The sequence below is a fragment of the Maniola jurtina genome, chromosome 26 (genome assembly GCF_905333055.1).
Source record: "Maniola jurtina chromosome 26, ilManJurt1.1, whole genome shotgun sequence".
Taxonomy (NCBI): domain Eukaryota; kingdom Metazoa; phylum Arthropoda; class Insecta; order Lepidoptera; family Nymphalidae; genus Maniola; species Maniola jurtina.
In genome coordinates, this window is record NC_060054.1 from 7,374,614 (window position 1) to 7,401,706 (window position 27,093).

Here is a 27,093-nt window from a genome sequence, read left to right on the forward strand (position 1 = left end):
TTAGACGATTTTAACCAAATTCAAATTGGCATTAGACGTTAACCGTTCAAGTGTGGCCCAGTCACTTTAACCATCGATTATCGCGTTAATTATGGCGTTTTTGGACATTGACGTTAATGTAGCTGCAACACGAGAGGCACATAATCTTATCAAACTAATATTATAAAGGCGAAAGTTTGTATGTGTGTGTGTGTATGTTTGTTACTCCTTCACGCAAAAACTACTGGACGGATTTGGCTGAAATTTGGAATAGAGATAGATAATATCCTGGATTAGCACATAGGCTACTTTTTATCCCGGAAAATCAAAGAGTTCCCACGGGATCTCTAAAAACCTAAATCCACGCGGAGTCGCGGGCATCCTTTAGTTACCTATATATGATAAAGACTTATTGCGTTAATCTTAAGATGTGCTTTTTTATCTTGAGTGCCTATTCCATATTGTTATCGTTTATCAGTTTTACAAACAATCAACAGCTATCATTATCACTTCACTATATCCATTCTAGTCACTCAGTAGGGAAATCCGTTATCATTCTTTGATCCTTGGGGTCCGTAGACGATGGGTACCAACGAGACCCTGTTATTAAGCTATCGCTGTCAGACAGCGACTCAGGTGTAGGGTCCCGTGTAACCTATACCCCTATAGAATTACATCCACGTGGACACATAGGCTTCTTTTTTTTTTTTGACGTAACAACGTCTTATAATTCGATAGAGCCGGCTGCACGCACGAAAAAACATGACTCATGCGGCGTTACCTCGCTCTGAGGCGTTCCATGTAAGGCTTGAAGTGCAAGCGAGAGCGCGGAACGAGCGACAAAGAAGCACAATCGGCCTTTGTTGTCACGTTCAACTATCGTCAGTAAAACAACTTTACAGACAACCAATTTTTCTCTTTCGTCTGGCTTTACACGGATTAGCCAATGTCAAGTTCGTAGTTAATTATAAGTTAGTGAAACTATGTGTATAAGTATGGACTTCGCCTGAGCCGGCGCCCGCCGACATACACGCGGCGCCTCTCTAGAGCGCTTCCCAGTCAGTTCCACCACCAATGAACACCAGCAGAACACAAAAACCGGCCACTTCTAACAAAAAACACTCCAAAAAGGCACAACACGCGCGCCAGCAAACGCCACCACAGACGAAGAATAAAACAAGCAAATGAGTTAAAAATAATGTTTATTGGAATACAAAAAAATCTCTCAACATATTTAAAACATTTTAAATACTATATTTTTCATTTGCTTACACTTATATCTAGTAATGCACACATGTGCATGTTACATGCATGCATACAAAGAATCTTCGATAGTTATTTATCGATTAGTAAAGAAATAAATATTGTGCATGACACTTCTATTAAGATATGCCAATATATGCATATTACATGTCATGCATGTATGCAAACCAAAAATTTACCTAATTTATTGGTAAAATAAAGTGTTCAATTATACACACATGCACCAATTTTTTCTGTGCAAACTGTGACATGCATGTATATGCAAAATGCATGTGACATGCACATGCTAAATAATTCATAGACGCCTCTTATGAATAATAATAAGTAATTTATGAAGCTATAATAGAAATAAATAGTTACTCCTAGTTTTTATATCAAAGCTGTCATTTCGATTTATTATAATATACTAGCGATCCGCCTCGGCTTCGCACGGGCAGCTTATTGAAATTTTCAGAGGGATCTCTAATTTTTTTGAAAATAAAATATAGCCTATGTTACTCAGGAATAATATAGGTTTTTACTGGTGAAAGAATTTTCAAAATCGGTTCAGTAGTTCCAGAGATTACTCCCTACAAACAAACTTACAAACATTACCTCTTTATAATATTAGTATAGATAACTAACTTTTTAGTCGCATATTTTTATTATTATAATGTTTTCGCCTGTATTTTTGCAAAGATGTTAGGAAAATAACTAACTTTTTACCCACTTCTATTAGATACTTTGCAAACTCATGCAACTTGATACTTTGCAAATTTATGCAACTTGGTACTTTGCAAACTTATGCAACTCTCTGAATGTCCATTTGATCGAATTTCGGTCGGTTCAAGGCGGCCTAGCGGAGACTAACTACGCATAGCAGATATTATATATATGGTGTGTATGCAAATGTGTGCGGATGCACTCTATTCCCTCACTCTCATAGTCCGTAAGTTAAATCTATCGAGTCTTATCAAGATCGGCCCAGCCGAAAAGCATTTTTAAGCTTACAAAAATACATAATACACATTAAAATTCTAACAGCAAACAAAATGAACCAATTCATTTTACAGTGCATTAAGAAATTATAAGCAACAATTCTAAAACAATTTAGAGTTCTAAATGCTATTAGGATCTAATTGTTCTAAATAAGAATGTCTTGCGGTGTGCGGATTTAGTTATAAACTGTGCTAGGGTAATAAGCGTCAATTCTAAAACAATTTAGAATTCCAAACGTCATTGGAATCCGTTTAAGAATCTCAATAAGAATGTGTTCCGGTTTACAGACTATTTAACAATGTGTTAGAATTATAAGCGTCAATTCTAAAACAATTTAGAATTCTAAATACTGTAAGAATCTATGTAAGAATGTCTTCTCGTGTACATACTCATTTTACAGTGTATTACAATTGTTATAAGCGACAATTCTAAAACAAATTAGAATTCTAAAAGTTTTTAGAATGTCTTGCGATGCACCGCCCGGTGGCCTTCTTCATCGTACTCCCGTTTAGAGACCCACATCTTGCGGAATGTGTCGAGCGAAGCGAGGATCGAACCCCCAATCCACGTGGAGTATAAACGCTCTTGTGGGGCTGAGATCTGTAAATAAAGTTATTTTTAGTTTTAAGGGGCATGAGACGGGTCTGCCCGCGAAATTCAAATTTATTGTATATTAATTGTATATTGCAGCATTTCCCGCTGCGAAAATTCAACGGGGAAGTGCAATTTTACTAATACAGGCATAACATTTCATCTGTAAGTAGTAATATTTTAGTAATAATTCCGCTTTTTGCTATAAATAATATTTAAAAGATAATCCATCCCGATAAGTATACCTGAAAAACAACTATGACAGTTTGCGGCTTTATTTTACATTGCCTGTTGTGTTTGATAATATATGGAGTGTGCCATAGTACAAAATGAAATGTACCACTCACACTGCGTAATTTGTACGGCGGGCGTCCGCTATCGAAATTCTAGTGGGACGCAAGCAGAAAGCCGTCGCGTCGTCCCAATTCAAGGATGTGTGAGGTAAACGAACGATGCGACGCATTTACAACCTTAACGCTCTAATCCTACGGTTCAATTCTGCCTACACAGCATTGAGCACAAATGTGTTTGTGTGATGCCCTGATATGTTTGTGGGTGTAAATACGGCGGCGACATGCGTTCTGTATATGAACTGTTTGAAGTGCTATATAGCACTTCTATGTATTTATTTGGATTTCTGTGGATGTAAACCACAAATTCGCGGTTTTCAGATTTATTCCTGTATTGTGCTATAAGACCTACCTACCCGCCAAATTTCATGATTCTAGGCCAACGGGAAGTACCCTATAGGTTTCTTGACAGACACGACGGACGGACAGACAGACAACAAAGTGATCCTATAAGGGTTCCGTTTTTCCTTTTGAGGTACGGAACCCTAAAAACCGGCCAAGTGCGAGTCTGACTCGCGCACCGAGGGTTCTGTACTCGAGTAATTTTTCCGACATTTTGCACAATAAATCTGGCTTCGGCCGTGGCTAGTTACCACCCTACCGGCAAAGCCGTGCCGCCAAGCGATTTAGCGTAGTACGATGCCGTGTAGAAACTTAATGAGTATGGGTTCAGTGAAAACTGCCCATACCCCTTCCAGGTTAGCCCGCTTCCATCTTAGACTGCATCATCACTTACCATCAAGTGAGATTGCAGTCAAGGGCTAACTTGTATCTGAATCAAACACGACACAGCTACCCGCACGGTAAAAGAATAAACATTGCGTAAGCGAGCTTTCCGGATTGAGTTTTGTGATTGATTGATTTGACTTTGACTTAGACTTAGAGATCCTCACCCGTATCTTCATGTCCTTGGGCGCGAGGCGTCGTATCTCGGCCAGCAGGCGGTCCCCAAAACCGCGGAACAGCGTGGACCCCCCACTCAGCACGATGTTCTGATACAGGACCTTCCGAAGGTCCATGTCCGACTTCTGGATCGCGAACATCAGCACCTCGTGCAGACCTGCGGGGCACAATAGATATTTTTCTTTTACAAACAGATTTAAGTATTTGAAACATACCATTACTATTATAAAAGCGAAAGTGTGCTTATTTTATTTATTTATTTGTACCAGAAAGTTGTAACAGTAAAGAGAAAAAGAAAGAAAAAGTGGACAGGGAAGCACTTATCTCTATAAGAGATCTCTACCAGTGACCCTTGGCAGTGCGAGAGGTTGTAAAGGGAGTAGAATAGGGTTTAATTGTTGGTTTAAAAAAAAAATATTTTTTTAATTCACTAGACTTTTACAAGCACTTTTGAATCATAGTTCGGAATCTCTTTCCTATCGAGAAGAACCAGCAAGAAACTCGGCGGTTGCTCTTTTCTAAGATTTGTTTGTTTGTCCTACTTGCAAGGGATCAACGTGATTCTATGCATGGGTATAGTTAAAGACTGGAGTGACATATGCTACTTTTTGTACTGGAAAATCAAAGAGTTCCCACAGGATTTTCCAAAACCTAAATCCACGCAGGCATCAGCTATTACTTATCATTATTATGATCGCAGAACAACGACAGCGCTATTTAGAATCCCCAACCTCACTTCATGAAGCCCTGGGGAACCTGGGCGGTCTACTCGGCTTCTGGAGCGAGCTAGGATGGCTGGAGTGAAGGCTTCGGCGGGGAGGGGCAACGCACGCACAATAGACGGAAACGTTTAAGTGCGGAAACCAGCCCAGAGAGAAGAAGGAAAGATATTGGATCATGTCTTCTTACCTTCACACTCTTCACCAATCAGATCAGGCCTGAATAACACTTCTGGTGCTCGGAACCTCGCTGGACCAATCTGAAATGTATAGGATTATGGGTATCAGTGAAAAAAAATTAAAAGTTAATCTTATATGGTATGGGGCCGTGTGTGGTGGCGCTCTATATAGGGAAGGCCTATGTCCAACAGTGGACGTCCACAGGCTGCTGATGATGATGGTGAATCTTATACGACTGTACGGCTTACGGAACCCTTTGTGTGCGATCCCGATTCGCTCTTGGCCGGTTTTTAAAACTTATTTTTAACGCTCCACCCAAAAGGAGGGGTGTTATAAGTTTGGCGTGTGTATCTGTCTGTGGCATCTTAGCTCCTAAACTAATGAACTGATTTTAATTTCGTTTGTTTTTGTTTGAAAGGTGGCTTGATCGAGAGTGTTCTTAGCTATATTCCAAGAAAATCGGTTCAGCCGTTTGAAAGTTATGAGCTCTTTTCTAGTTACTGTAACCTTCACTTGTCGGGGGTGTTATAAATTTTTAATTTACACTTGTACCTCTAGTTGTGTGCCATCGGGTAATGTGTACTGGGCCCTCTCGGAGTCCATGGTTTCCTCTTTGAGAGGGTTGGGCGAGAGGTAGCACGCCCGCTCTTTGATGGACTTCACAATTTCCAGTTCAGCTGAAGTGCGGAGGTTTACACCCTCTTTCCGGAGTAGAAGCCTGTAAGAGAGGATAGTATAGATAGGAAGTTTTATTGAAGGCTAGCTTATGTCCGTAACTTGGTCCACGTGGACTATATAAACTAACCCCCTTAGGGGTAGAATTTTCAAAAATCCTTAGGAAGGTCCATGTCATAATAGCTATCTGCATGCCGAATTTCAGCCCGATCCGTCCAGTAGTTTGAGTTGTGCATTGATAAATCTGTCTGTCAGTCAGATCAGAATCTGTGGAATCGACTCCCATCGGCGGTGTTCCCACTAGATTACAACATGGGGTTATTCAAGCGGCAGACCAACTAATTCCTGGAAGAAAAATGGCCGGCAACGCATCGGCGGTACCTCTGGTGCTGCAAATGTTCATGGGCAACGGTAATCACTTAACACCAGGTGATCTGCCTGTTCGTTTGCTTGCAATTTTTTATAAAAAAAAAACAAGGAAAGTCAGGGTAGGTCAGCAATACATACCTCAGGTATCTGGTCACGTCTCTCCCGGCCACGTCCACCCTCATGATGCTGTGGGGCATCGCGAACCCCTCGTATATGGGGACTGAATGGGTCACCCCGTCTCCTGCGTCCAAAACTACCCCTGTAGTCCGTCCTGTGGCATATCTGAGAATAGAAGAGAATACCTCAGAATTCAAAATATTTTGATTTAGAATTTTGATGACCTCCCTGGCGTAGTGGTAAACGCTTATTAGTGGGAGGTCCCAGGTTTGATTCCCGGCACGGGTATGGAATTTTATAATTTCTAAATTTTTTATCTGGCCTGGTGGGAGGCTTCGGCCGTGGTTAGTTACCACTCTACCAGCAATGCCGTGGCATGCATTGCGGTATGTTAGCGTGAAGACACCAAAAGGGTATGGATTTAGTAAAAACTGCCATACCCCTCCCAGGTTAGCCCGCTTCCATCTTAGACTGCATCATCACTTACCACCAGGTGAGATTGCAGTCAAGGGCTAACTTGTATCTGATTAAAAAAAAATGTTGATTTTGGGTATGTATGTTGGTAGGTGTGAGTGTTTGTGTGAGTATCTGTACAATGGTTATGGGTTTGTGTGTGAGAGTGGTGGTGGATATCTGTATGAGAGCATGTTTTTGGTTAGATTTGTATAAGTGGTGTGGGTATGTGTGTGAATATGGGTGAGGTTGGATGTGAGTGAGCATATATAGAAGTGTGTGAGTAGTGTATAATGTATTTAGAAATGTGTGTGTGTGAAGTATGTGTAACTCACAGACTAAGCACAGCCTGCATGGAGAGAAAGAGTGCAGGAACGTTGATGGTCTCGAAGAATATTTCTGCTGCCTTCTCCCTGTTCCGGCGCGGGTTGAGAGGCGCCTCCGTTAGCAACACTGGGTGCTCCTCTGAGAATGTTGACAGCTGGTCCTGGAGAGAAAATGTTAAAGTTCAACAACAATATTTGTAGAGGCATGCAGCCTCTTTTAAGACCGGCAGCTGCAAAGAAAGCAACACACTTTGCAGCTGTCACTTAGAGAACACTATTTGAATTCGGAACGATTCGAATATTCTACTGGCCTGGACGAACCCCGGGCAACGCATTCAACGAATTCACTTCAGATCATCAAGACCGAAACACCTCGGTCTAGCATCAAGCTCCGGCCCTCGTTTTTCTACCACTGTTTTAATTGTAACCAAGGCACATGTTGTAAATACAGCCCAAGTAATACAAGTGATAATATGTAGCGGCATTTTTATTTATCAGTTATCATATGCTGCATGGCTGCTACATATTTACAAGATATTAGTTCTCACACATTTTATTGACAGAAAAGAAACCTTTTTGATCACTAAAATGAGCCATAAAACTAATTGATCTATCCTTATAATATGTAACCAAACTAAATATACCGAATATACACTCTGCAGCAAGCTGCAGCGCTGGTTTTAGACCTGGAGAGTGACATAGGCTACTTTTTATCCCGGAAAATAGGAGACCCCACAGGATTTTCAAAACCTAAATCCACAAGAACAAAGTCTTACACTTTATATGCATAATATGTAAAGACTAGCGACCCGCCCCGTCTTCACACGGGTGGACATTTATTTTTTCTATTTTCCGGGATAAAATATAGCCTATACGGATTCGGAAGAATCCCTCTAAGTAATGGTAAAAGAAATTTTGAAATCAGTCCAGTAGTTTTTGAGCCTATTCAATACAAACATACAAAAATACAAAGGTTTCCTCTTTATAATATTAGTATTACCCGTGCGCATTAACATGGCACCTGGCTCGAACACAATCCTTCCTCCCACTTCCCCGCGCGATGCCCCGCTCTCGCCGTGCCGCTACTGGTCTCGCACGGCGCGGCGGGACGGCGAGAGCGGGACATCGCGCTTGGAAGTGGGAGGAGGGTTGTTTTCAAGCCAGGTGCCATGTTAATGCGCACGAGTTATATAGATAGAGCTTAGATAAACCGTTACTTTGCTATAAATGTAGTTCCAGACTCTTTCCATATCGTTCCAATCTGTGACGATGCCGTGTTCCATTGGGTACTTGATGCTGAGCAGGCCTCGGTGCTCCTCTGCACGCGGCCCCACAAACAGTTCCCCCTCTAGGGCTCCGGCCATCACTCGGACATGCTTGGGTCGACCAATGCTACAACAAAACATAGGAAGTTAGAGAGCTCTCTAACTGTAGCCAAGGGACTTTGTCTGTGTTTGCGTTTGCTGACGCGCGTGCTGCCTTTTTGGAGTGTTTTTTTTTTTGTTAAAAGTGGCCGGGTTTTGTGTTTTACTCGTGTTTTTGGTGGTGGGACTGACTGGTATGCGCTCTGAAGGGGTGCCGCGCGTGTGTCGGCGAGCGCCGGTACAGACGAGGTCCATACTTGTATAGTTTCCCTAACTTGTAAATAAGTACAAACTTGACATTGGCTAATCTGTGTAAAGCCAGACGAGAGAGAAAAAAAAATCATCCTGAGACGAGACGTATGCTCAGTGAGACAGAAATTGGTTTATAATGATGAGATCACAGTGGATAGGAAACCGTCAGTGTTACAGCGTAGTCAAGAACCTGCATAGCGCCAAAGAATAACATGACAAAATCCGCCAATCTACTGGGCCAGCGTGGCAGACTATGGCCTGTACCCTTCCCATTCTGAGAGGCGACCATGCTCAATGGTGTAATATGTAGTGATATCAATAAAGTGTTATTTTACTTGACTGCAGTGCACTGCTACATAAGTTATGTTCCACTTATCCATTTTAGGAATACAAATGCTAAAAATTAATATAAAAAACATTACTCACTAGTTCGGAAACCTGCATTTTGGTATCTGATCGCCAGCGAACCCAGCTTTGATAACCCCTGAACCCTAAATAACACCAAAGAACATAAAATTAATTTTTTTAGCGACAAAAACCTATGACTCATATTGGATTTAAAGAGTAATTTTAAGCACTTTTAACTACAGAAAAACGTTGTTTAACCAACATAATAAGGTATTTTATTGTTTTATAGAAGGATAAATCACAGTTTAAATCGATTTTAGGTAAAATGTACGGTGCAATAATGAGGTAAAAAAATCGATCGCTTATTTCGATATTCATATGAATTACATTGTCTATAACGACGGGCTGATTCACAATAACATCGTTGAGCTCCATTTTGATTAATAAAACGCGATATTTTACTACACTTTTCGAGATTTACTTATTTATTTTGAGTAAAATGGACATTCGGATTTCTATATTTTTTTTTTCATGAATGACATCAGAATTTTAGTGTTGCCAGTCTGTGAATTTAGCTTAGATGATGACGTAGAAAATGCTGCGTTCAGTGCGTTTTGTCTTGTTTAGTACAGAAAAAACCTAACGTCAAAAGATAAAAAGTCACTTGAGTTTGACAATGACTACAATTTGCTTTTTTTGAAATTTGAAGTGATCTCTGTTTTTGAATGATATTTAACTATTATATTTTATATTTCTACCCGCTGCGTTTTGCTATTTTTGAATAAAAATTGTGATAGTTTCTAAAACATGTTATTCTTTTCACTTTTGTTAACATCCTGTTTAGTTTTAACTTTTGCAGAAGATGATTTACAAGGATACTGCGATGCTAAACACCAATCTTGTAACATTCACTTAGAAGAAGACGAAAAATACATACTATACGATGTAAACCCTCCAGAAGGCTTCAATTTAAGGCGAGATGTCTATATGAGGTTCGCAATTATGATGTCAGAAGCACAAAAACACGAGAATATGAAAAATTGGAAATTAGTTCTGCCACCATGGTACAACCTATATCATTGGAAAACAGTAGATTCTTCACACAAACCTGTCCCCTGGAGTATGTTTTTCGATATGGAATCACTCAGGAACTTCGCACCAGTAGTCGAATTATACGAAATTTTTCCAAAAACCAAAAGAAAACATTTTGAAATCAACAGGTTGTACATTTTACAAAACTTCCCAGATGCCTTTGAAAATGGTATTTTTGATGATAAATGGGAGATTGATAAAGATTGTCACTACAGTGGAAGTTTCTGGGGCTATAATAACATAACAGTTAAAGAGATAGACTGTGTAAAATTTCAAGGAAGGACATCTATGTTACTAGAACTTATTTCATTGCATCCTTCAGATAAATATGTTATGTTCGCACATGGAGAGATACCTTTGCATGATTACTATGGTTCCAAGAGCTTCTGGGATTGCAGGAAGAGCATGAAATTTAGTAAAAAACTTATTGACAAAGCCAGAAAATATATGTCAGAGAATTTAAATTGTATTGATGAAAGATGTAGCACATACATTAGCATTCATTGGAGGAGGCAGGACTTTGCAAGAGCTCGCAGAAAAGATGTGCCATCAATAAAAGGAACTGTCCGGCAAATTGATAAAGCTATCAAAAAATATCACCCACACATTTTAGATGTGTTTATAGCATCTGATGCTCAAAATTCTGAATTGGAACAATTAGAAAATCAACTCAACGATATAGGATATAGAGTTCATTTTTATTTGCCGAGTTCATCAGATTTACAGGAGTTCAAAGATGGTGGTATAGCAATAATTGATCAAATCATTTGTTCACATGCAGCATTCTTTATAGGTACTCATGAAAGTACATTTACATTTAGGATACAAGAAGAGAGAGAAATATTAGGCTTTGAAAGTAATACTACGTTTAACAGGTTCTGTCCGGATACAGGAAAGTGTGAACAACCATCAAAATGGACTATTGTGAACTAGAAACCATAAATCATAAGCTTTTACGCTTTACTAATGGTACTTGAATATATTGAGACTATCACCAGTTTGGGAAGGCAAGCTCTACTGAAAAAGGAAATTGTAAATGAAAATGTATTTTGTACTACAAAAGAAAAACTTGCTTGTCTTTACTGGTTGGGTGAATCCTTGTGTACATATTTTTAATTTTTTACTGTATAATAATTAGCTGTTTTTATTGTATAAAATAATAGTTTATAAGTATAGTTTTTTATTCATTATGAAAACCAAAGAAATTGTGAAGTGATAATAAATAATATACTGAATACTTACAGAATATTGTTTTGTTTAAATTATGAAACCTATTACTTTAAAAATAGATATTTTTTGTACAGTTTATTTAACCCTTTCTTAAATAGTAACTTATATATAGAAAAACTAAAACTGACTGCGATCATCTTAATAACTGCTGAAATGTTATAGTATAAATTATTGTTTTTCTGTCGCTCGGTATATTTTAATGTTGTAGTACATATCTATGGTTGTAGTACATTCATATTTAAGAACACAGAATTTTCTTCTGTTTCATTTGACATCTAATTTGATACAATAGCAAAAAAAAAATTTGCAGATTTTGCTGCAAAAAAGTTGGGGTTTTTTGATGTAACATCCGTTAGATCAATTTTTTTCGTATAAAATGTAGCCTATGTCACCCAGACCTTTACGTAGAATCAATTGGCACCTCATTCATCAAAATCGGCCCAGTACTTTAGGCGCTACGGTGGAACATTCCACACAGAATCTGGATACAAGCATACATACATACATAGACCGCTAAAATCATAACCCTTCCTTTTGGCTTTGCCGCAGTCGGGTAAAAAGCATAAAGTATTTTTCTCTGTTCTGTGCTCAATACATACTGATTTCTTATCTATTATATTATTATATCGATGGTTTCTTGGTCATGGTATGGTCATGGTCAAGAAACATGCAGTTGGCAACACTGCTAATTTTCTGTCACACTAGCCAGCCATTGATTTTTGTTTATGTTTGCCTTGGAATCTGTAAACTGCGGTAATTTAAGAAATAATTTTAACTTGAACCTTTATTAGCAGTCGATAGAATAAATAAGTGCCCCAATTGCTATCTACGAAAACAAAAGTTAGTAAAATAGGCAGTGGATTCTTTGATTAAACTTTTAGTGGTATATTTAAAGATCTTTTCGATTTCAAGTTCCTTGGAGAGCATTATTAGTGATAATATTTTTGTGCTGGATATGGATAAACGCTTCGATGAGTCCGACAATGGTAGGTTTTAGTTATAAATATACATGGGTAGTTTTAAAACAAAATCAATTTTATAACCTATAAAAATAGTTCAAATATTTTTTTAGTACATCACTGTGTAAAATACTTATTACTTATTGTATACAAATACTTTCTTTTACTACATAATTCATTAAACCATAGTAATCAGAAGTTAGTTAATGTTAGAAAAAATATCTTACATGGTTATGTACAATATTATTCTGAATATTCCGGTAAAGGAGTGGACTGAAAACCGAAAGGTCGACGGTTCAAACCCCGCCCGTTGCACTATTGTCGTACCTACTCCTAGCACAAGCCTGACGCTTAGTTGGAGAGGATAGGGGAATATTAGTCATTTAACATGGCTAATATTCTTTTTTTTAAAAAAAGAAAAGAAAGAATATATGCTTTTTTTTTGGTTTCAGATATAAAAACAGAGGCTGTAAGTAATTTTGAAGTTTCTGTAGTGTGTTACATAGACTGTCCTTAGTTTATTCTTATATACTCGTTATTCGTTAGCTGATGCCCGCAGCTTCGCCCGCGTGGATTTAGGGTCTGAAATCCCGTGGGAACTTCTGATTTCCTGAAACAATGTCACAAAGTTCCTCTATCGATTTTAAAAAAAATTATGCAAATTGGTTCAGAAATCTCGGAGATTTTGGTGTACATAGATAGAAAAACACAACTCCCTTTTTGAAAGTCGGTTAAAAAAGTAGCCTATGTTACTCCCTGGCCAATCCTCTACTTGTCTGTGAAAATCCCGTCAAAATCGGTTCAGCCTTTTCAAACAGACAGACAGACAGACAAAAATTTTAAAAACGTGTGATTCAGTTATGGTATCTTTCAAATAACCATATGAGCTTAATATGAGGTAGTTATTTCGAAATTACAGACAGACACTCCAATTTTATTTATTAGTAGTATAGATGTACTTACATTCTAATATGTACTTATGTATGTATGTTATTGTGACCTAAATAAAAATAAAGTAGCACAAACACTATTTCACAAGCATTGCATTTATGCACTTTTTAACACTAGTTCTGCTTGGTTTATCAGTTGATGATGAATCTCTGATGCATACCTTTATCAAGCAATTCAATATTACTTGCTTTAATGGGGAAAACAGTGAAGAAACTTGCATGCCTGAGAGTTCTCTTTAATACTTTGCTGTGCTTGAAGTGTGCCAAACTGCACTTGGCTAGTGTGGTGGGCCTAGGGCCTACTCATTCTAAGAAACCTGTGCTCAGTAGTGGACTGGTAATGGGTTGAGAAAATGATGATGATGATTCCCACAAATGACAAAGAAAGCCTAAGGTCATTTTATATGGAAGACTTCATTGTAGTGATAAGGTCACCCTGTGTTTTTAAGAGTACTCTATTTTTATTCTTTGATTAGCAATAAAGAGGTTTCAAAATTCAAAATATTTTTATTCAATTAAACGTTTACAAGTACTTTTGAATCGTCAAGATCATCTACCACTGGTTCGGAATGCCTTTCCTACCGAGAGGAATCAGCAAGAACTCGGCGATTGCTCTTTTCAACGATTTGATATACAATATTATGCCAGAGGTCTTCGTCTGTGATGGCGTTTGCTGGCGCGCGTGCTGTGCTTGTTTGGAGTGTTTTTTTTTTGTTAAGAGTGGCTGGTTTTTGTGTTAGTTGGTGTTTTTTGGTGGTGGACCTGACTGGGAAGCGCTCTAAAGGGGCGCCGCGCGTATGTCGGCGGGCGCCGGCACAGACGGAGTCCATACTTGTATAAATTTAATAACTTGAAAATATCACAAACTTGACATTGGCTAATCAGAGTAAAGCCAGATTTAAAGAAAAAAAAAATGTTATGCCATGTATAGAAGTAATTGAAGTCCCGCGCATTGCTGGGGCGAGCTGCAGGTCAAATTCACGCTTTTTTATGATTTACATAATCTTCCATTGTATAATGCTTTTCTCGTGAGCATAGATATGAGTATTTAAATTATTATTTTTTTCAGAATTCCAGTGGTGTCAGTTCCACAACAGATATTGAAATGCCCACAACCACCGAGTCAGCAACCAAACGGAAAACTGAAAACCCTGAAGGTATTTAAATTTTATCTCTAGTTAATAATAGTCGCCGAGCAAAGGATTTTTGAATACTTAATCCTCACGTACCAAGTCGAGAGTGTTATTTAATACTAGCTGACATAGATTTAGTTTTTAAAAATCCTGTGGGAACTTTTTGATTTTCTGGGCTAAAAGTAACATATATATCACTGTTCAGGTCTTGTAACTATATCCTTGAAAAAATCACGCGTTGCTCTGTTGCGGCGTGATCGAATGACAAACCAACAAACATTAACTTGATTTTTTGCACAAGACCTGGAGACATAGGTTATTTTTTATCCCAGAAAATTTCCCGGATTTAAAAAAAACCTTATAAGCCAGTCATTTAAGCTTAAATTAGGTAAGAATCTCGGAATTCGAGATATCCAGCTGTAAGTCGGTAAATACTTGTATATTGACACCCTTAAAGTTGTCTCAAAACCTACATATGGTAGGGTGTACGCAACTATTACATTTCAAGGTCAAAGGTCACAAAAATCGGTTTTTTGCGCTTTTTTTGTAAATATCTCATTTCCTATGGGTTTTTTTGCTATTTGTATTAATCATAAGCGAAAAAAACCGATTTTTGTGACCTTTGACCTTGAAATTTAGTAGTTGCGTACACCCTACCATATGTAGGTTTTGAGACAACTTTTAGGGTGTCAATATACAAGTATTTACAGACTTACAGCTGGGTATCTCGAATTCCGAGGTGAACTTACTATAATGACTGGACTATTAATCCACAAGGGCGAAGTCGCGGATATTATCTAGTTTACTATAAATCAATTTAGTAGGTCCTAAGCATAAATACCTAATCCTATTTACTCACTGGTTATTTTTGCTGTCAAGTCTAGTATGCATAATCGTATTGGAAAAGATCAGCTTATGATACCTTTACCAGAAAGCAAACTATGGTCTCTAAATAGTTGAGAGCCTCAATAGCTCAACCGGTAAAGGAGTGGACTGAAAACCGAAAGGTCGACGGTTCAAACCCCGCCCGTTGCACTATTGTCGTACCTACCCCTAGCACAAGCCTGACGCTTAGTTGGAGAGGAAAGGGGAATATTAGTCATTTAACATCACACTATAATATTATAAAGGTGAAAGTTTGTATGTGTGTGTGTGTGTGTGTGTGTGTGTGTGTGTGTGTGTGTATGTTTGTTACTCCTTCACGCAAAAACTACTGGACGGATTTGGCTGAAATTCGGAATGGAGATAGATAATATCCTGGATTAGCACATAGGCTACTTTTTATCCCGGAAAACCAAAGAGTTCCCACGGGATTTCGAAAAACTTAAATCCACGCGGGCGAAGTCGCGGGCATCGGCTAGTGGCTAATATTCTTTTTTTTTTTTTAAATATTAATTCTATACTCTTCAAATGTAAAGTGCTTTGGCAAGGTTCATCATTACTCAATGCATAGACTAATAACGATTTTATTCTATGACTTGATGAACCAAGTAGTACTTAGAGAAGTGTCATTTCAAAATATAGATTCAGGCCTCGCTTTTTTAGGGTTCCATACAAAATTATGACAAAGATAATTATTTTGGATGTATGAAATCATACTTCATACTATCATACTTAATATTATAAAGGCGAAAGCTTGTGTGTATGTGTGTGTATTTTTGTTACTCCTTCACGCAAAAAGCACTGGACGGATTTGGCTGAAATTCGGAATAGAGATAGATAATATCCTGGATTAGCACATAGGCTACTTTTTATCCCGGAAAATCAAAGAGCTCCCACGGGATTTCGAAAAAGCTAAATCCACGCGAATGAAGTCGCGGGCGTCAGCTAGTATTTCATAGCTATACGTCGCAACAACTCATTAAAAAAAACCCAGTTTTTGAAATAGACTCTGCCACGAAAATGGTCTAAAAGGGACAACTTTTAATTTATAAAATATTTTAATTTTATTAAAATAAATAAAATAAAAATATTTTTACAATATTAAGTTAAATACAATAGCTAAGTGGTTACACTGCGTGGTTAGTTACTGTCAGTCGTTGGTTCGAATCTTGGATGAAATAAGCACATCAAAGGTTCGAATACTTTGCAAGCATGTGAGTTTTCATCAAAAGTCCGAATTTTGATGTCTGCTCTAAAACCACTTAAGGGCGTGTATAGGATCACTTTGTTGTCTGTCTGTCTGTCTGTCTATCTGTCTGTCTGTCCGTCCGTCCGTCAAGAAACCTATAGGGTACTTCCCGTTGACCTAGAATCATGAAATTTGTCAGGTAGGTAGGTCTTATAGCACAAGTAAAGGAATAAATCTGAAAACCATGAATTTGTGGTTACATCACAGAAAAAAAATATTGAAATATGTTTTAATATTCAAAGTAAGATGACTATACCAAATGGGGTATCATATGAAAGGACTTTACTTGTACATTCTTAAACAGATTTTTATGTATTTTTAAGCATAATAGTTTTTCATTTATCTTGCGAAATGTCGGAAAAAAACCCGAGTACGGAACCCTCGATGCGCGAGTCTGACTCGCACTTGGACGGGGTTTTTCTTCTTAACTGTGAATGGTGGGGAATCGAACCCGCAATCTCCAATCTAAAGTCAACCGCTGCACCTGAGGGATTGTCTGGTTTAAATTTTCCAGAAATTGTATGATCCGAAAAATTTTGCGATAGTATTTCGATGAATTATTATAATACTTAATTATAGTTAGTTGTTATTTATGTTATAGATAGATAAACTTTACGTTTGTTGTCAGAAGGGACAATGCGACAAGAAAGAAAGAATAAAGAAAAAAAAAATAAGTCTTAGGCAAAAAAGTCCATATTCCTTAATGCTCCTTTTGTTTTCATTTAAACTTTAAAATTGATCAAAATATTGATATGAAAAAAGGCAATAATACATACTACTTATGCTTAAAAATATTTTGAATTATCTGTTCATTGGTGAAAAGTGTAACATATTACCTAAACTATTGCACTTATCAAGAATAATCCATATTAGTTCAATACTTATACTTATTTCTAATTATTCATTCAGGAGTTCCATCCTCATTTCCGAAGATCTTCTTAGGATTGGTTTCTTACAGAAATTAAATGGGACCATGACAAATACTCTGTTTTAAATGAAATTATGTATCCAAAAATAAATAACCTTTCTCCTCCTTCAACTCCAACCTTTTAAGCTCAACTTAAAAATGAAACCTTTTAATGCAACAAGTATTTTTTCATCTGAATATTTTTTCTTCAATAGCCGCTCTATGCTTGAAGTAAATCTCTCGCTAATATTATGAAGGTCATTAAATTTATCAAAGCCAGCCTCCGGTGTAAACATTGCAAGCTACAGTTTCCTTATTATTATACATAGGTATATGGTGTTCAAATATGTTTGTCTGTATTTTCTAAGGACATCTCTGGCTCAGTGGTGGGTGAAATCTTATAAGTGAGAGGTACCAAGTTCGATTGCCAGAAGGGGCAACTTGAGAATTTTGTATTTCAAAATGGTTCCCGTTGACCGGTCTGATTCTCATCACACTAACTAGCTAGGGCCAAAGCTGTACTGTCGAGCGATTTAGCGTTCTGGTATGATGCCCCATATACGTACGTGTGTTTGACATATAAAAGAAGAAACTGACTGACTGACATATCAATCAGATACTCAAACCGTTGAGTTTAGAAACTTGAAATTTTACATCTAGGATTTCTCAGTAACAGAAACATAAAAGTAGCGAGGAAATGAACAGGCAGGTCACCTGGTGTTAAGTGATTACCGCCGTCCATGAACATTTGCAGTACCAGAGGAACCGCCAATGCTTTGCCGGCCTTTCAGGAATTTGTTAGTCCATCCCTGGAATAACCCCATGTTGTAATCTAGTGAGAACACCGCAGAAGGGAGTTGATTCCACAATTTGCATGTGCGTGGAAAAAAGGATCTGGCTTAAGGCGGTCGAAGTGCACCAGGCACCCAGGTGGTGAGGGTGAAATTGAAGGGTTAGGGGATTTTCAGAACTCCCACTGGAGCAAAGCTGGGATAGGTCAGATAGTTTGTATATATTTAAAACTCCATAGTAAATGTCAGGACTATGAACTAGTCGTATTCGTAATATAAAGATAAGCTTGAAAAACACATCGCTCATATCCGGTACTCAATTCAAAACGCAATTCCGATCAATACGTGTGTACTTCGAAATGTTACTACCGCTGTATATTGTTGTCGCTTTGGTGAATATCTTCGCTAAGAATAACAATTATTACATAAAAACTCCGAGAAATCCAGATTTTGATATAAGGGTTAAAAGAGAAGCTCCCGATATCGATTTTAATGGCCTTACTGAATTGAAGAAAGAAGACAACGAAAAATCAGTTATATTAGATGAACTGAATGAATTACTCAAGATATATATTGGTTATGATGAAAATAATACAAATTCAAAGAAGACAAGAAAAGTATACAGTCCCATAAATATCGTTAGTGATGTAGATACAGGTGTTGGAGTTAAAGAATTGAATAATAACGCTAAAGTGTGGAAGGAAATAACATTTAAAATTGATGAACTAAAGGGACTAATAAAGCACAACAACTACGATGCAGACAGCGTCATACATATGGAAGGGGATCTAAATAGCGATAGAATAGAATTGGAGAGTAAGGAAAAAGTATGGAGGGAAATAGCATCCAAAAATATTGAAAATTTATGGAACAATATAACAGCAGAAATGAGTAAACTAGCAGAATTAGCAGTGCAATATAAAGAAACAGAAAAACCCCATGATATTGTTTTTGATAAAAAAGTTAAAAGGGAAGCAGATAGCGTCAAAACTGTCGATAGTGAAGAAAGTATAAGTGCTGAAGTTAAAGAATTAAAGAATAATGCAAAAGCATGGAAGGAAATAGCATCTGTAGTAGATGAAATTAAAGACTTAATCACGGAATATAACAATTACAGTGGAAATACTCCAAATGTCAATATAAGAGTGAGGAGAGTAGCAGACAGCACCAAAATTATAGATAGTGATGTAAATACAAGTGTTGGAATCACGGAGCCAAAGAATAACGCAAAAGTGTTAACTGAAATAGAGTCGGTATTAAATGAAATACAAGAACTTATCTCGGAATATAGAAACAGCATAAGTGACATAAAAGAACCGAAAATACCAGGTCCACGAGTAAAGAGAGAAGTGAATGCTCCACTTCAATTAAATTATTACGGTGCAGGACTTTTGGGCACAATGGTGGGAAATGCACTAGGTTATAATAAAATCACTATAGGAGGTATAGATACAAAACTGAGAGATAGAAAGATATTAAACATACCCATGAAAAACATAGGAAAGTCCCCCGATGGAACATATCTAGAGAAGATGCTTCCGTATGAAAAGCCTGTAGAAAGACGAGCTTCCAAAGATAAAAAGGTCAATAAAATACTTCCAAAGGAACAAGAAGTGGGCTCAAAAGAAATTGGGATAGAAGACGTAACTTTGAAAGAAAAACTCGAAGACGGATTACTTAACAAAAATGAATTGGGAAGTATTTCTCAACAAAATGTTGCAGCAGAAGAAATACTTTCGAAGGAAGTATATCCAACAGACACACGCCTACAAGATAAATTAGTACTCCTAAATGGAAATGAAATTAAGAAGATTCCGGAAGATAAAGATACAAATCCTCCTGAGGATTTAATTGTAAAATTTGTTACCAAAAGCAACAATGACGAGGGAGAAGTAAAACCAAATATAGATTTCGTGAAACTTAAACAGGATACAAACGACCTTAAAAATTACGATGGAATCCAAACATACAAAATTCTAAAAGCATTCGATGATATAGAAGATTTACTAGAAATTTATGTTCAAGAAAGTAGCGTCGAAGAAGAAAAAATAATGGATGACAAAGGTGTTATAAAACATACGGAATCTGGTCAAGTATACGAATTAGTAGCAGATTACACAGATGAACATGAGCTAAAAGATGATGCAAAATCTATAACACCAAGAATAAAGAATGTTAGCTATAGAGAATATAGAACAAAAGAAAAACAAGAGAAACCATTGCTCAAAGCAACGGTTAGAAATATGAAACAGAACAAAAGTGAAACTAATAACAGATTGAAGGTAACAAATTCTAATAGTAACTTAATAAACCACCTAAAACAAATCACAAATGTCAAAGAAAACGTTGAACTACCAAAAAGGAATTTGTTAAAGATTTTAGAAGAACCAATGGTTTTAAATAAATATCGAGTTAAAAGAGACGCATCTCCAGAGAACAGAGTCAGCAATTTTTTCAGTAATATTTACACGAAAGTATACGATATAACGCATCCAAAAAAAGATGAAGATGTCAACAATAATCTGTTACTTCGTGATGACAATTATAATTCTTATGGCAGTCTGCATCAACAGAATACTATCAATAATAACCAAAATGGTGGTTATAATCAATATGAAAATAACCGCATAAACGATAATAGTTTAACGCACAGTGATTATACGTCTTATAACAATAACAATGGTTATAATAACCCTGTTTATAATTCGCCTACAAACACATATGGTTACAACACGTATGGTTACGGTTATGGTTATAATACACCCACAAGTAGTTATAATACTAACAGTGCACCCGACAATACACCAAGAAATGGTTTTAACACAAACGCACCCACTTATAACTATAATTACGCAAATGGTTACTATTATAACCAACCGATAAATGGATCTGTTTATTCTTCTAATGGTTATCCGTATAATGGTTATAATATACCGTTAAATAGAAATAACTCGAATAATAATTACAACTATGGAAATGGTTATGGTTACAACACATCGGCAAATAATGGTTATAGTTATAATTCAAAGCAAGACAACGGTTATGGTTATAACACGACGCAAGATAACGGTTATGGATATAACGCAACGCAAGATAACGGTTATGGATATAACGCAACGCAAGATAACGGTTATGGATATAACGCAACGGTCGTTAACGATTTGAATAATAATGATACTAGTACAGAAGGGACTATAGTTCAAGGGTGTATATTTTGTGGTAATTTTGGATGTCAAAGAAATTACAGATGGATGGGCGTTGCTTGTGTACCAATAAAAGGATAACTAATGTTAATTAATGGCGTCTTTGCGTCACTAGTTCCAAACAAACGTAATTTGGTTCTCATTCGAATACTAAACAATTACGATGTAATTTTATAGTTATGTTCTAGAAATCTTATGTCTGTGGTTTGCCAGATTTCCGTAAAAATAACTATGGTACGCGACTGGTCGATACGGCAATCGTGGTACTCGCTCTAACCCGGTGCGGGTTAGAGCGAGTACCACCATATCCCGATTGCCATCTCAACCTGTCGCGTACTATGCATATTCATTATTCTTAACTAGAGGATGCCCGCGACTTCGTCCGCGTGGATTTAGGTTTTTAAAGATCCCGTGGGAACTGTTTGATTTTCCGGGATAAAATGCCTATGTTACCTAGGTTGCTTATTGTTTTTGTATTACAGGGACGCAAGCTACCTCGGTACCTTTCATACAAATCGGTTAAGCGGATGGGTTTTTAGGAATCCCGTGGGAACTCTTTGATTTTCCGGGATAAAAAGTAGCCTATGTCGGTCCCCGGGATATAAGCTAACCCTGTATCAAATTTCGTCTGAATCGGTTAAATTGTTGGTTGGGCCGTTAAAAGGTAGCAGACAGACAGACAGACACACTTTCGCATTTATAATATTAAGTATGGATTAATAATAATCATTGTATTTTCTTTACCTTTCTCTTGAAATGTTTAAATAGTGGTGAGAATCATTATTTAAAAAAAATTTAAAACTTATGAAATTATTTATTAAGTAAGAATGTGTTTTTTTTTTAATTGTGAACAATAAATAATGATAATTTTGTCTGGTTTATTTTCTTCTATTATATTATAGTTACAACATATCAGTAATCTTGAAATCTATCTGTTAAATGACTTAGCAACGTTGTTATTTTGGCAAAAAAACTTTTTTAACCCCAGACCCAAAAAGAGGGGGGTTATATGTTCGACGTGTGTATCTATCTGTGGCATCGTAGCTCCTAAACTAATGAACCGATTTTAATTTAGTTTTTTTTGGTTGAAAGGTGGCTTGATCGAGAGTGTTCTTAGCTATAAAGTATAATCCAAGAAAATCGGTTCAGCCGTTTGAAAGTTATCAGCTCTTTTCTAGTTACTGTAACCTTCACTTGTCGGGGGTGTTATAAATTTTTAATTTACACTTGTATATATTTAGATAAAATATAGTATATGTCACTCAAGAATAATGTAGCTTTCCACTGGTGAAAGAATTTTCAAATCGGTTTAGCAGTTCCAGAGATTATTTCCTACAAACAAACTTACAAAAGTTACCTCTTTATAATATATTAGGATAGATTGAACCTATCGTCCAATGGACGCCAAAGAATTTTTTTGTTTTACTAGGGAATTCTAAAAACTAGTGTTTATTTCCAGATGACGAGCCACCGGCAAAAAGCCACCGGCCATCCATTGGAGTCGATGGCGGATTCAAATGGAACTTGCAGGTAATTTTTTAATTCAATTTTTTTATTTCATTCATTATAGGCAAGCGCTTAACCACAATCACACCTGATGGAAAGTGATGATGTGGCCTAAGATGGGACGCGCTTACCTATAAGATGCCTAATCACTCTAGTTTTAAAGATACTCGGATTATAATTGATACGAAATACAGATCGCGAGAGAGTATTCCAAACCTTCCAAACCTTAGCCATGCATATGAGGAATTAGAGACTTATAATAATAGTAGCTGATACCCGCGACTTCGTTCGCGTGGATGTAGGTTTTTTAAAATTCCCGTGGGAACTCTTTGATTTTCCGGGATAAAAAGTAGCCTATGTGCTAATCCAGGGTATAATCTATCTCCATTCTAAATTTCAGCCCAACCTGTCCAGTAGTTTTTGCGTGAAGGAGTAACAAACATACACACACTCACACACTCACACACACACACGCACACACACGCACACACACACACACACACACACACACACACACACACACACACACACACACACACACACACACACACACACATACACATACAAACTTTCTCCTTTATAATATTAGTGTGATGATCTTTTTCACTCTAAGAAAAGTCAGCCAGCGTAAACCTTTAGCACTTAAAATGTGCTGGAAAATTTACTATTTTAAGGGGCCGTACCCGAATCAAAAGGTCAGCGAAGGAGTCCTTAAGAAGAAACTAAAAGAAGTATTTATTAGGGACTCTTTCGCTGACTGACTGACTATAGTAGATTTTAAGAAATAGTAATAAGTAAGTATATTTATTTCATTATATTTAACGTTACAGATTAGGCTTATGTAAAATCGTAGTCAGGTTCCTCGATGAAATGATAGACATAATCCATTTAGTAGCGTTTATTTCTCCCAAACACTATATTAGTTATTTGTGGTGATTTATTTCGTTTACTTGTTTAGAATTTGATTATTCACTTTATTAGGAAGTTCATAGATTTTTGGCCGTGAGTCGGCATTACAAAACGCTTCAACACTGACGCTCAAAAACTGGTGGTCAATACCGCCAAAAGTTCTTATTTATAGACGTTACGATTTTAGTATCATGACTTGTAAAAAAATGTTTCTACTGAATTTATTCAAATCAAGACTTATATTTTCTACATTTAAATTTGAGTCAAATCAAGACTTTACATTTTCTATATTTTAGTCAAATCAGCTTCAAATATTAATTTATGATCAATGATAAAGCTAACACTTAGAATAAAAGTATTGAGCGCTAATTCGCCAACAAACTGTGACGCAGTTTGGCGAGATATATTGTATAATGTTTTTTTTGTACTTTATAAATAAATAAATTAAAAAAAAAAATTCAAATTACTTTGTATAATCACGATATTGTTTGGCCAGGCATTGGCTAAGGCGGCAGATGCGGTGGGCTCGGGCGGCAAGTCTCCGGTGTCAGCCCTGAACGAGCTGGGGCTGAAAGTGCACTACAGCATCTCGCGACAGGGCGGGCCCGCGCACTGCCCCAACTTCACTGTTTCAGTCACGGTGAGTATCTGATGTTGGGAAACCCTTGTACTCTTGATGGGCCAGGCGTTGCCCCAACTTCACTGTGTTTGTTACAATTTATGATCTTATAAGGGTTCCGTTTTTTGGGTTCCGTACCTCAAAAGGAAAAACGGAACCCTTGTATGATCACTTTGTTGTCTGTCGGTCTGTCGTATCTGTCAAGAAAACCTATAGGGTACTTCCCGTTGACCTAGAATCATGAAAGGTAGGTAGGTAGGTCTTATAGCACAAGTAAAGAAATAAATCTTGACCTGTGTTTTCCTTTGAAGGTACGGAACCCTGAAAATGAGTGTATTTGTCCCGCAGGTTGCAAACATGACGTTCGAAGGTAGTGGGCACAGCAAGAGGGACGCGCGGGCCTCCGCCGCGCGCGCTTGCCTCACCGCGCTGCTGGCGCGCGCGGGCCGCGTGCTGCCGGTGCCGGGCCCGCCGCCCGACTTCACCAGCGACGAGCCCGCTAGACACACCGGTATGTGCCACTATACAGCCACTATACGACCATTATAGAGCTTCAGTAGAGGCCCTCTGTTTGCCCTTAAAAAATCTCTATTTATTTATTTTATTTATTTAATTATTTAATTAGAACGGACATTTCAGTCCAATTACACTAATTAAATTACACAATTAAAAATAAATTTGTTACGTCAATAATCTAATATGTAAACTACAAATTCTCGCAAAAGTGCAGGATCTGACCTATGAGATCTATTTTTTTATTTATTTATGTCATTGTATCTCTACATCTGTAAAGCGTGGATATATGCGTAACCCGGTGTGTTAGGGGTTTACGCGCGTCACTACGCATGTATCACGTGTACGTGCTTGGTGTGAACCGGCCATTAAGGTTAATATTATTATTTTGCTTTTAGTCTCGGAGTACCCACGCTTGGAAACGAGGCCAGTTCGACCGCCAGAGATTATCACCAAGAAGTCGCCGACGCCAAGTAAGTTAATTGATTGAAAAGAATTAACTCCGTGTAGGACAGCATTGTGCTGCTTGTGATATATCAAAACTCTACCACTGGTTCTGAATAGTGGTGTCAAAAATTATCAATTCAATATATTAGTTACAGAATAGAATAGAATAGATTTTTATTCAAGTAAACTTTTACAAGTGCTTTTGAATCGTTAAATAATTTACCACTGGTTCGGAATGCCGTTCGTACCGAGAAGAACCAGCAAGAAACTCGGCGGTTGCTCTTTTCAATTGTTCAATTTACAATACTATACAAGCAATTGCAGACCCGCGCATTGCTGGAGCGAGTCAAATCCAAGCTTTTTTATCATTTACATAATCTTCGATTGTGTAATATGCTTTTGCCAGGAGCATACTTTTAATGGATTTTTTAAACTTTTGTAAAGGCAAGTCTTATTGCCTGTGGAATTTTATTATAAAATATTACACTCATTCCTACAAATGACTTTCCCACTTTTCTGAGGCGGAGCGTAGGACACAGGTAGGTACAGGTTTTTAAAGATACGATAAAAGAGTAACAAACTTACACACATACACACAACTTTCGCCTTTATAATATTAGTGTGATGTTTCAGATATTTTCGGTCCGTCTATGATGCTGCCAGCAAATAAGAGTCCCATTAACACACTGTACGAACAATATCCCGGGCTTACATTCAAATTTACATTTGGAGACGGCTCGCCTCTGGACTCCCTGCAAGGTAACCAACATCAATTAAAGAAAATCGGCCAAGTGAGAGTCGGGCCTCACTCTTTCAGGGTTCCATACATAATAATTATGAACATCATATTTTTGGTGTATGAAATATTTCTTTTCCGAGCTAGAACATCCATACATCCAGCATAAACCATGCAAAAAAAAGTCCCAAAAGACCCAAAAAAATCTTTTATTTTTTAAATATACAATAGCAAGCAAACGAGCAGGTGGGTCACCTGGTGTTAAGTGATTACCGCCGCCCATGTACATTTGCAGAACCAGAGGTACCGCCGATGCTTTGCCGGCCTTTCAGGAATTAGTTGGTCCGCCCCTTGAATAACCCCATGTTGTAATCTAGTGGGAACACCGCCGATGGGATTCGATTTCACAGTTTGCATGGAAAAATGTTCGTTTGTTTTAGTCACAGCTCACAAACTATTTTATAAATCGTTGATTTCAGTATTCGTTATTTAAATACATTATATGGTACATAATATACCAAAAAAATTCATATTCCAGTAATTACATAGTTTAGTATTTGAGATATAGCCCCCATCACAAAAATGGTCTAAAACTGACAACTTTGATGGCCCCCCGTTTCCTTATTTTTTAAGATAAAATAATTAAAAATATATTCCTACTCTACTCAAAAAAAAGGGGTATGGGTTTAGTAAAAACTGCCACCCCTTCCAGGTTAGCCCATTTTCATCTTAGATTGCGTCATCACTTACCAACATGTGAGATTGCAGTCAAGGGCTAAATTGTATCTAGGTAAATAAAAAAAAGAAAAGAGAATGAAAAATGTATTTTTTGTATGTTTGTCACCAGCACCTCCGCAACTGAGTCACAGCATGAGGTTCAAAGTGGTTTGCCAGATTAAGGATCAAGTCTTTGAGGGCTATGGTAAGTGATCACCATATCACACATTTTTTGAAAAGGTACAAAAACCTTCTAAAAACATCCATACTTTCATACTAATATTATAAATGTGAAAGTGTGTCTGTCTGTCTGTCTGCTAGTTTTTCGCAGCCCAACAGTTAACCGATTTTGATGAGCTACTTTTTATCCCGGAAAATCAAAG

General features: G+C 37.3%; 4 protein-coding genes across 4 annotated transcripts in view; 3 read left to right on the top strand and 1 right to left on the bottom strand.

Annotated features, from left to right (window-relative positions):
- Nucleotides 1-1,905: 1,905 nt before the first annotated feature.
- LOC123878519 (alpha-centractin) lies at nt 1,906-9,422 on the bottom strand. The gene is made up of 9 exons (XM_045925732.1): nt 9,255-9,422; nt 8,946-9,010; nt 8,121-8,295; nt 6,913-7,064; nt 6,146-6,289; nt 5,516-5,681; nt 4,974-5,043; nt 4,055-4,221; nt 1,906-2,820 (listed from the first exon to the last, which is right to left on the bottom strand). The coding sequence occupies exons 1-9, from the start codon at nt 9,300-9,302 to the stop codon at nt 2,677-2,679; spliced, it is 1,131 nt and encodes a 376-aa protein (XP_045781688.1). The 5' UTR covers nt 9,303-9,422; the 3' UTR covers nt 1,906-2,676.
- A 131-nt stretch (nt 9,423-9,553) lies between these two features.
- On the top strand, nt 9,554-11,201 carry LOC123878517 (GDP-fucose protein O-fucosyltransferase 2). The gene has a single exon (XM_045925730.1). It carries the CDS (start codon nt 9,675-9,677, stop codon nt 10,890-10,892), a length of 1,218 nt encoding a protein of 405 aa, XP_045781686.1. The 5' UTR covers nt 9,554-9,674; the 3' UTR covers nt 10,893-11,201.
- A 686-nt stretch (nt 11,202-11,887) lies between these two features.
- The window catches only part of LOC123878509 (double-stranded RNA-specific editase Adar), a 42,338-nt gene continuing 27,132 nt past the window's right edge, over nt 11,888-27,093 (top strand). The window contains exons 1-9 of the mRNA XM_045925719.1: nt 11,888-12,175; nt 12,601-12,617; nt 14,168-14,255; nt 22,723-22,793; nt 24,175-24,318; nt 24,646-24,808; nt 25,209-25,283; nt 25,891-26,016; nt 26,841-26,915. Of these exons, the coding sequence (XP_045781675.1) occupies nt 12,145-12,175; nt 12,601-12,617; nt 14,168-14,255; nt 22,723-22,793; nt 24,175-24,318; nt 24,646-24,808; nt 25,209-25,283; nt 25,891-26,016; nt 26,841-26,915 (790 nt within the window). The 5' untranslated portion in view covers nt 11,888-12,144. The remainder of the gene's footprint in view (nt 12,176-12,600; nt 12,618-14,167; nt 14,256-22,722; nt 22,794-24,174; nt 24,319-24,645; nt 24,809-25,208; nt 25,284-25,890; nt 26,017-26,840; nt 26,916-27,093) is intronic.
- Nucleotides 18,347-21,831, top strand: LOC123878504 (probable WRKY transcription factor protein 1). The gene is made up of 2 exons (XM_045925707.1): nt 18,347-20,829; nt 20,872-21,831. Exons 1-2 carry the CDS (start codon nt 18,420-18,422, stop codon nt 21,342-21,344), a joined length of 2,883 nt encoding a protein of 960 aa, XP_045781663.1. The 5' UTR covers nt 18,347-18,419; the 3' UTR covers nt 21,345-21,831.

Excerpts from the sequence above, each read along its gene's own strand:
- LOC123878504 (XM_045925707.1), top strand. The coding sequence starts at position 18,420 with ATGTTACTACCGCTGTATATTGTTGTCGCTTTGGTGAATATCTTCGCT. Across the intron at positions 20,830-20,871 it reads TGGTTATAATACACCCACAA|ATGGTTTTAACACAAACGCA; the intron begins GTAGTTATAATA and ends ATACACCAAGAA.
- LOC123878519 (XM_045925732.1), bottom strand. The coding sequence starts at position 9,302 with ATGGAGCTCAACGATGTTATTGTGAATCAGCCCGTCGTTATAGACAAT. Across the intron at positions 7,065-8,120 it reads GGAACTACATTTATAGCAAA|GACCAGCTGTCAACATTCTC; the intron begins GTAACGGTTTAT and ends TTTTCTCTCCAG. Across the intron at positions 2,821-4,054 it reads CCAAGGACATGAAGATACGG|ATCTCAGCCCCACAAGAGCG; the intron begins GTGAGGATCTCT and ends CTTTATTTACAG.
- LOC123878517 (XM_045925730.1), top strand. The coding sequence starts at position 9,675 with ATGTTATTCTTTTCACTTTTGTTAACATCCTGTTTAGTTTTAACTTTT.